At 48.3% G+C, this 9,224-nt stretch overlaps 1 protein-coding gene across 1 annotated transcript in view; it reads right to left on the bottom strand.

The window, feature by feature from the left end:
- Positions 1-9,224, bottom strand: part of LOC113405071 (P-selectin-like) — a gene marked incomplete at its 3' end in the record, with an annotated part of 34,043 nt that continues 24,819 nt past the window's right edge. Inside the window, exons 6-7 of the mRNA XM_029912352.1 lie at positions 810-995; positions 1-86 (exon numbers count right to left, since the gene is read on the bottom strand). Of these exons, the coding sequence (XP_029768212.1) occupies positions 1-86; positions 810-995 (272 nt within the window). The remainder of the gene's footprint in view (positions 87-809; positions 996-9,224) is intronic.

Here is a 9,224-nt window from a genome sequence, read left to right as displayed (position 1 = left end):
GGTGGAGTTATACGTGAAGTCTCCATGCCAGTGAGTGCAGTTTAATCTGCCCCTTTCCAAAGCAGCCAGCACTGGGCACTTGACAGCTGGAATATTAATGGAAATTATATCCAGGAATAGATTGATCAGTTTAAATGATAAGGACATTAAGCAAATAATTCCAGAAGAATCCAATATAAAATGTAATCCTATTTCACATCCCTGTGTTACAATAACATGACTCAGGCTCATTTACTGAGGTTACATGTTCAAATCAGCACACATATGGCGTCTCCACCAAACTAATGAACTCCTAATGAACACTGAATTTACTATCCCAAATGGCAGTTAGCCAAGACAGATATCCCCCTTTTTGACTTATTGAGACACTAAAGCAAATTTGCTTTTGGCCTTTAGGCTAAAATGCTATGCAGTCTCAGTTCCCAACCTAGTAGGTAAGACACTGTTTCCTACTCTTGTAGAAGCTTGTCTCAGTAACTACTAGGGCTGACGAGATATTGACCTTGCTACTGTAATTGCTAGAGATGGGTTGGTATAGGTACTCTGAAGACCTCCATTAGTCTGTACTGATTGCTCCACGACATCTGAACAGCTCACAGCACTGGAAATCCTGACCTTAGATTACATTATCACAGCAGCTACAGAGTTTCCTGTGAGTGTTCACAGGGGCTCTAAATCCTGTGTTTAACATTTCCTTGATTTGCTTTTCAGTTCTGTAAGTTCAGACAGTCTAAGGCCACAGTGCTTCCTACCACGTGAGCAGAAGCAGCTTCCCAAGCCAGTCCTGCAGTGTATAGTCTGTACTGTACCTTCACAGCGCGGGGGACGCCCTTTCCATTGTCCCAGGGCCGTACACTCCAGTGTCTCCAATCCATTCCGCACAAACCCCGTCTCACAGGAAAAGGCACAGGTGGAGTTATACGTGAAGTCTCCATGCCAATGAGTACAGTTTAATCTGCCCCTGCCCGGGGAATCCAGCACTGGGCACTTGACAGCTGGAATAGCAAAGCAGAACTTTATAAGGAAAAATCTGGATGTGGCAGGGGATGGTCCTTTGTTGCTGTGAGGTGAAGTGCCAGGGGAATTAGCTAATGGGTGTGTGTGTGAAGTGCCATGGGAGCATGGGTACATGAGGTTAGGTATTGGGGGCAAAGGGTGCTGGGGGATGTGATGCCAGAGGCATCATGCTCCACATGACATTCCCATAAGCAAACTAGGGAAATGTAGTCTAGATTTAATTTCTAGAAGGTGGGTGCACAACCTCTTGAAAAACCACACTCAGAGAGTAGTTAAACTGGTTTGTGTCAAACTGGGAGGGCGTATCTAGTGGAGTGCCACAGGGGTCAGTCCTGGGTCCAGTACTATTCAATATTTTCATTAATGACTTGGAGAATAGAGTGGAGACGATGCTTATAAAATTTGCAGATGACACCAAGCTAGGAGGGAGTGCAAGCATTTTGGAGGACAGAATTAGAATTCAAAACTACCTTGTCAAATTGGAGAACTGGTCTGAAATCAACAAGATGAAATTCAGTAAAGACAAGAGCAAAGTACTTCACTTAGGAAAGAAAATTGAAATGCATAACTACAAAATGGGGAATAAGTGGCCAGGTGGTAGCATTGCTGAAAAGGGATTTTAGAGGATCACAGATTGAATATGAATCAACAATGTGATGCAGCTGCAAAAAAGGCTAATATCATTCTGGGGTGTACTAACAGGTGTGCTGTATGTAAGATATGGGAGATAAATGTCCCGCTTTACTCTGCACTGCTGAGGCCTCAGAAGGAGTACTGTGTGCAGTTCTGGGTGCCACACTTTAAGAAAGATGTGGACAAACTGGAGAGACTCCAGAGAAAAGCAACACAAATTATCAAATGTTTAGAAAACCTAGCCTCTGAGGAAAGGTTAAAAAAACTGGGCATATTTAATCTTGAGAAAAGAAGAGGGGGTATCTAATAACGGTCTTCAATTGTGTTAAGGGTTGTTATAAAGAAGACAGTGATCAATTGTTCTCCATGTCCACTGAAGATAGGAAAAGAAGTAATGGTCTTAATCTGCAGCAACAGCAATTTAGGTTAGATATTAGGAAAATTTTTCTAACAATAAGGATAGGTTAAAACTCTGAAACAGGTTACCAAGGGAGTTTGTGGAATCCCCATCAGTGGAGATTTTAAAGAATAGGTTGGACAAACACTTGTCAGGGATGGTCTAGTTTTACTTGGTCCTGCCTCAGTGCAGGGGGCTGGACTTGAAGACCTCTTGAGGTCCCTTCCAGCTCTACATTGCTATGTGTTAAGTGATGCATTGCTGCAGTTTTCAGACCCTGGGGGTGGCATGTCTTGGGCGCTGGGTGGAACAATGCTGTCTGGAATGAGGTGCTGGAGTGTTAATGCCTCAGGGGGATGAGGTGTTATCATGAGTTGAATGGCGAGAAGCTGGGGGTGTAGTGCCAGAGGGAGAACTGTCTGAAGGGAGGGTACCATGACAGGGACTGATGGTTACCGAATAAACAGGTTAGTGGGGTGCCAGGAGGCAGGTGTCTGGCTGTGTTTGGGGGAAGGTGACAGGAAGAGGAGACAGGGGACAGTAGTGCCAGGGGTTGTGGGGCAGACAGTTGACACTGGTGTAAATGGCTGCCCAAGGGGCAGGGCAATGGCGACGAAGGTCCATTTTCTCCCTATTACACAGCTTTGCATTGCACGTGTGTCCCATATCGAAGGATCTAGTCCCCTGGCTCCCAAGCCATCATACGAAATAGCTCTCCTCCCCAGAATGGGCAGAGATCTGGGCTCCTATGGAAAGGACGTCTCGTATCACACCAGCTCCACCATGTATTCTCTGCACACCCCACAGTTAATGGTGTGTCTCTACCTTCACAGAGTGGGGGACGCACTGTCCATTGTCCCAGGGCTGTGCACGCCAGTGTCTCCGATCCATTCCGCACAAACCCCATCTCGCAGGAGAAGGTGCAGGTGGAGTTATACGTGAAGTCTCCATGCCAGTGAGTGCAGTTTAACCGGCCCCTGCCCGGGGTGGCCAGCGCTGGGCACTTGACAGCTGCAGACAGTCAGAATACGAGCAAAGTAAGGACAGTCAATGTAAGGACCCGCTCTCGCTCTTGGTGGGGTCCTCTGTACACAGCTCTCAGCCCTCACAGCAGCCCCTTCCTTCCCCCCCCCCCCCCCGTGGAAATGGCAGAGCCAGGTTCAGGGATGGTGTCATGGTGCGGGGCAAAAGAGGGACGATAATTGAGCCAACTGCATGAGAGCTGTTTGTTTTGTGGGAGCTATATTGGCATAGTTGTGGGGAGCTAGGACAGGAATACCCGTGGCTGATGTAAATTCTGTGATTCTTTGTCAAGGCCTGAGCCTTGAATACCAAAGGTTGCTGCAGAACAGTGTATGGCCACATGGCTTGACTAGTGGGAAATGATGCACAAGTTGGATTGAGGTGTGTTAGCAGAGCTGGGATTGGGAGATACCCAAGACCAGAATAGCAGGGAGTGAGGCAGGATGTAGATCAGGATTGAGGTGCTTTTGCAGAGCTGTGTAACTCTCTTGAATTGCAAGAGTCCAGTGCTTCAGTCCTCCTCCCCCATGTCACCTGTCACAGACAATCAGTGAGTCTCAGTTATCTGTGAGGGCAACCACCAGGTGCAGCCATGACAGAGTTAGTGGGGAGCAGTTATAATAACATTCTCCTAAATTACCAGTAAACTGGCCTTCCAGCAACCTCTTTCCAGGCCTGGCTTCCATTGCCACCCACTTGGACCATGGCAACCAACCATTCCCACTGATGGGAGAAGTGCTGGCTCTGGGCTTCCAAGCAATGGCAATGAGGGGCACAGGGATAAACTCACTGCCTTCATTCTGTTATAAAAAGGCAGTCAGCAGCGAACCAGCTGAGCGGTGAACAGCGGAGGCTAACAGAGGGAGTTTGCCTGGGAGTTCGCCTGGGGAGAGTGCACTGAGGCTTTCATCTTACAGGCTTCTCTGAGTAGTTACTACAACAGCTGAGGAAGCTCTTAGAAGGAAGGAAATATGGATGGTGAGCGTTCAGCTGTTGTTACCTGCACAGGATGTGCCATGTTTGCCTTTCTTCCACAGGACAGAAGCGACTTTGTCTGTACAAAAGTGCAAGCTGGTCTCCGTATTGGAAGAGAAGGTTCGAGGTCTGGAGAAAAGAGTATCGACTCTGCGTTGCATAAGAGAAAATGAAGATTTCCTGGACAGACGTCAGGATATGCTTCTACAGGCACAACGTTATGAACAATCAGAGCAGGCTGCACAGCTGGGACAGAAGGATGGTGAAGAAATTTGGCAGTATGTGACTTCCAGTAGAAGGAAGAGGAGCGTCCATGTACCAGCAATGCAGATACAGGTGAGCAACTGTTTTCATGTTCTCTCCACAGGTACTAATGCGGAGAGTGGACTAGATGATACATCTGAGGGAAGGGAGCAGAAGGAGACTCCACCGATTGGAAGGCATGAGATGCACTGTCCTAGGGATGGGGGTTCCATGACCACTGCTCCCAAGAGAAGGAGGCAGGTGGTGGTGGTCGGGGACTCCCTCCTCAGGGGGACTGAGTCATCTATCTACCGCCCCGACCGGGAAAACCGAGAAGTGTGCTGCTTGCCAGGAGCTAGGATTTACGATGTGACGGAGAGACTGCCAAGACTCACCAAGCCCTCGGATCGCTACCCCTTCCTGCTTCTCCACGTGGGCACCAATGATACTGCCAAGAATGACCTTGAGCGGATCACTGCAGACTACGTGGCACTGGAAAGAAGGATAAAGGAGTTTGAGGCGCAAGTGGTGTTCTCGTCCATCCTCCCTGTGCAAGGAAAAGGCCCGGGTAGAGACGGTCGAATCGTGGAAGTCAACGAATGGCTACGCAGGTGGTGTCGGAGAGAAGGCTTTGTATTCTTTTACCAGGGATGGCGTTCCAAGAAGGAGGAGTGCTAGGCAGAGATGGGCTCCACCTAACAAAGATAGGGAAGAACAACTTCACAAGCAGGCTGGCTAACCTAGTGAGGGGGACTTTAAACTAGGTTCATCGGGGGAAGGAGACCAAAGCCCTGAGGTAAGTGAGGAAATGGGATACTGGGAGGAAGCACGAGCAGGAGAGAGCAAGAGGGGAGGACTCCTGTCTCATACTGAGAAAGTGGGACGATCGGCGAGTTATCTTAAGTGCCTATACACAAATGCAAGAAGCCTGGGAAACAAGCAGGGAGAACTGGAAGTCCTGGCACAGTCAAGGAACTATGATGTGATTGGAATAACAGAGACTTGGTGGGATAACTCACATGCCTGGAGTACTGTCATGGATGGATATAAACTGTTCAGGAAGGACAGGCAGGGCAGAAAAGGTGGGGGAGTTGCATTGTATGTAAGAGATCAGTATGACTGAAACTGCAGGAAAACCTGAGAATCTCTGGATTAAATTTAGAAGTCTGAGCAACAAGAGTGATGTCATGGTGGGAGTCTGCTATAGACCACCAGACCAGGGAATGAGGTGGACGGGGCTTTCTTCCGGCAACAGAAGTTACTAGATCGCAGGCCCTGGTTCTCATGGGAGACTTCAATCACCATGTAGCGGGGTGGTCACCCGCTCCTGCCCTGAAGGGCTTAAAACAGCCAGGGAGAGGGCTGTGGCAGGGAAAAGCTGGACTGATTGGGGAAGCGGCTGCAGCTGGGCCATGCCCCAATCAGGCCCAGCTGGTCCCTATAAAAGGCTGTGAGCCAGAGGCCCAGGGCACTCTCCCTCTGCATTCAGAGAGAGAAGGGCCTGGCTGCAGGGAGCTAGAGACAGGGTACCTGAGTGGAGCAGGGCTGGGGAAAGGCAGAAGAGCTGGGGAGCTCCAGCCTGGAAAGCCCCAGGCTGCGGCCTAGCATAAGGCCAATAGGTACTGGGGGTTGCAGAGGGCAGCCCAGGGGTAGGCAAAAGCAGCAGGCCCAAACCCAACCTTGCCGATGATGAGTGGCTTATACTGCAGTCTGCCCTGCGGGGGCTAGTTGCTGACTGGCAGTGGCCTTATTCTGAGGCGAGGTGGGGATAGTGGGTGGGGGTTCCCTGGGGAGGGGAGACCCAAAGAGAAAGGGGTACTGCCAGGGGGCGGCACCCAGAGAAAGGGGCACCGGGGTCCTGGGAGGGACCCAGGCCAGCGGCAAGGCGGATCACCGGCCTGCAGAGAGCGCTCCAACAGCTGGATGAGCTAATTCCCAAGAAAACCAGCAGGAGGTGCCGCCGGGTGAGTCCGCGCACTGCTACACACCCTGATATCTGCTGGGAGAGCAATACAGCGGTGCACAGACAATCCAGGAAGTTTTTGGAAAGTGTAGGGGACAATTTCCTGGTGCAGGTGCTGGAGGAACCAACGAGGGGCAGAGCTCTTCTTGACCTGCTGCTCACAAACAGGGAAGAATTAGTAGGGGAAGCAAAAGTGGATGGGAACCTGGGAGGCAGTGACCATGAGATGGTCGAGTTCAGGATCCTGACACAAGGAAGAAAGGAGAGCAACAGAATACGGACCCTGGACTTCAGAAAAGCAGACTTTGACTCCCTCAGGGAACTGATGGGCAGGATACCCTGGGAGAATAACATGAGGGGCAAAGGAGTCCAGGAGAGCTGGCTGTATTTTAAAGAATCCTTATTGAGGTTGCAGGAAAAAAACATCCCGATGTGTAGAAAGAATAGTAAATATGGCAGGCGACCAGCTTGGCTTAACAGTGAAATCCTTGCTGATTTTAACACAAAAAAGAAGCTTACAAGAAGTGGAAAGATAGGGAGAACAGCCGCATTAACAACACTATAAAATGGGGGAGTTACACTTACTGACTATAGGAATAATGACTCCTTGCTAAATGCAGGAGGTAATAACAGGTTGGATTTTTTTTGGCCTGTTTTGATAGAGGATACTGCTGCACCTTGGGAAGGGGTTTTGCTGGGTTTAGGCGAATTTTAACGGGTTGGGCAGACCCAGTGCACCCAACCTGGTTGGCATGATCGGCTCAGAAGGCCCACAGGGAGGGAGAGACCTTAACCAGCAGTTTCTGTTGCAATGAGGAAGGGCTGGGGTCGGGTTTTTTTTTGTAAATTGCCAGGACCTTATTGTGAGCGGGACCAGGCACGTTCAGATACACACCATCTGGGGTACAGCAGATTATACAATTTAATTTACACAGCAAGATTTTTCCCAAAAGGTTAACTGGTAAACAAGGACTGAGGAGGAAAACATGATAGATAGAGGACCGACAAAAACGGTCAGAGATAAAGAGACGGGATGGGACACAAGAACGTTGCCCACCCCTACCGCTTGTGGAGCGGCCAGGGTGGTAGGGACATTAACTTAGTTTTAATGTGGCGGTGATAGTGTTGGGTTTTATTTAAATTTTTATTTTTACTTTGTTTACAGGTGCTAATTTTGGCTTAATTTGTTTTTTGTGGGCAGACTGTGAGAACTGCTTTTCACAGCCTGTTTTTTATTCTATTTATTGTGTTCTGGTCGTGGCCTGGGTCCTCCATGGGCCACCGGGCTGCCTGATAAAGGCAATTTAATGGGCAGGATTTTCCTTAGGAGTAGGTTTAAGTTTGCCCAGGTAGGGTTATATTAGTGCATGACAGTTTTTAATTTTTCTTGGAATTTAACAGGGTCTTTTTTTTATTTTCGGAAATTTTTTTAAATTATACAATTCTGTGGGAGACCAAGGTGCATGCACAGACACCAAGGTCTCCTGACCCGAAGTGCCAATGCCCGGGAATTGGCGCAAGGGGAACATTTTTTTAGTATGGGGAGATACTGTCTGAGGGATACTTAAGGCGCTTAATATTTTTTGCCCTTGGGGCCGGTGGGGGCTGGGCAGCAGCTTCCTGCCCAGTTCCGTCTGGGCGAGGTGCTCCAGCAGCTGCTTGCATAGGCTGTGCTGGAGCAGCAAACTGCCTGCGTTTTAGGAACAGGTTTATAAGATTGTTAGGAGGTGCAGAGGGGATACTCCAAAGGAGCTTTACCTTTTGAAGGGGTCTAGATGGATAGAGAGATATTTGCTGGCCAGCGGGGTTACGGAAAAGAGTTAATTTCCTTTTTGTTTTTTTTAGTTGGGTTTTAACCTTTTTTGGGAGTCCTTGGGACTCCCTACTTGAGATTTATGGCGCCGTTTTACTGTTTTCTTACACCAATAAAAATATGCATTAAACTGACCTTGTTTGACTTTGTTGGCAAGAAGTGCGCCTCTGAGGTGCACAATTTTGTCAAGGTCGAAGCTTTTTTCTAAGGGAAATTACAAATTTGGATTATCTTTGGTATACCAATTTCATTTTACTAGAAACTTGCAAGTAGAAGGACTATAATTTTTGTAAATATAAAACACTGGTGTGCCTTTTGGCGGGACGGCAGTTTCTTTGGACTTGCCAACCCCCATCTTTCTGGAGTTTTGTGGGATCTGAACTTGCTATTACCAACTGTGCGAATTAATTTCACAATTCCTAGGTTTCCGACCACGTGCCCCAAACCCACAATTTTTACCTTTTACAATTCTCAGCTTTCCGGCATACAACCGCCGAGGCAAGGCCTACAACCGAGGTCTACTTTGGTGGGGACTTCAACTTACACGTAACCACTTACCCGTGGCTTTTCCCGGGGAACCAAAACCAAAACAAAACAAGACAAAAACAAAAGGGCGTCAGGCATGTCTGGCAGCAAAAAGGTTCAGTTCCAGCGTGCAACTTACCCAACCCTGAGCCTACGGGCAAATCCTCCACCAGAAACCCACGATAGAGATTTCAAAAGGTTTTTTACCTTTTAGATGGGCCCTGGATTTGGTGGGAGATTGCCCGCGGTCCTCTGGTCTGGGAAAGTCTTCTGTGGATCCCAGACGAGCCCCCAAATTGTTGTGGAAAATCGACCACACGATGGATTTTCGATCAGATCAGCCTGAGGCACCTTTATTGATTAATCAAACATGCATGCATGGGGGAGTCAGCCCAGGCAGCTGAACCCCCCCCCCCCCCCCGACGGATAAAATACGATAGCTTATATAGGATAAAACCACAAAATTACATATACTTTCTTAAAATTTTACATCCATATAAGGGATGAAGCAAAGCAAGTTTTTCCGTTTTCTTTTTAGTTTTACCCTTTGCGGTTTCTTGCTCTGTCACCGGGCAGCTATTAATTACAAACTGTTACTTCTGTTTCTATAGGTTTTTTTTCTACCCTTCTCCTTT

Source organism: Terrapene carolina, unplaced genomic scaffold, assembly GCF_002925995.2.
Source record: "Terrapene carolina triunguis isolate 2854851 unplaced genomic scaffold, T_m_triunguis-2.0 Scaffold210, whole genome shotgun sequence".
NCBI classification, from domain to species: Eukaryota; Metazoa; Chordata; order Testudines; family Emydidae; genus Terrapene; species Terrapene triunguis.
This window is presented reverse-complemented; position numbering and strand designations above follow the sequence as displayed.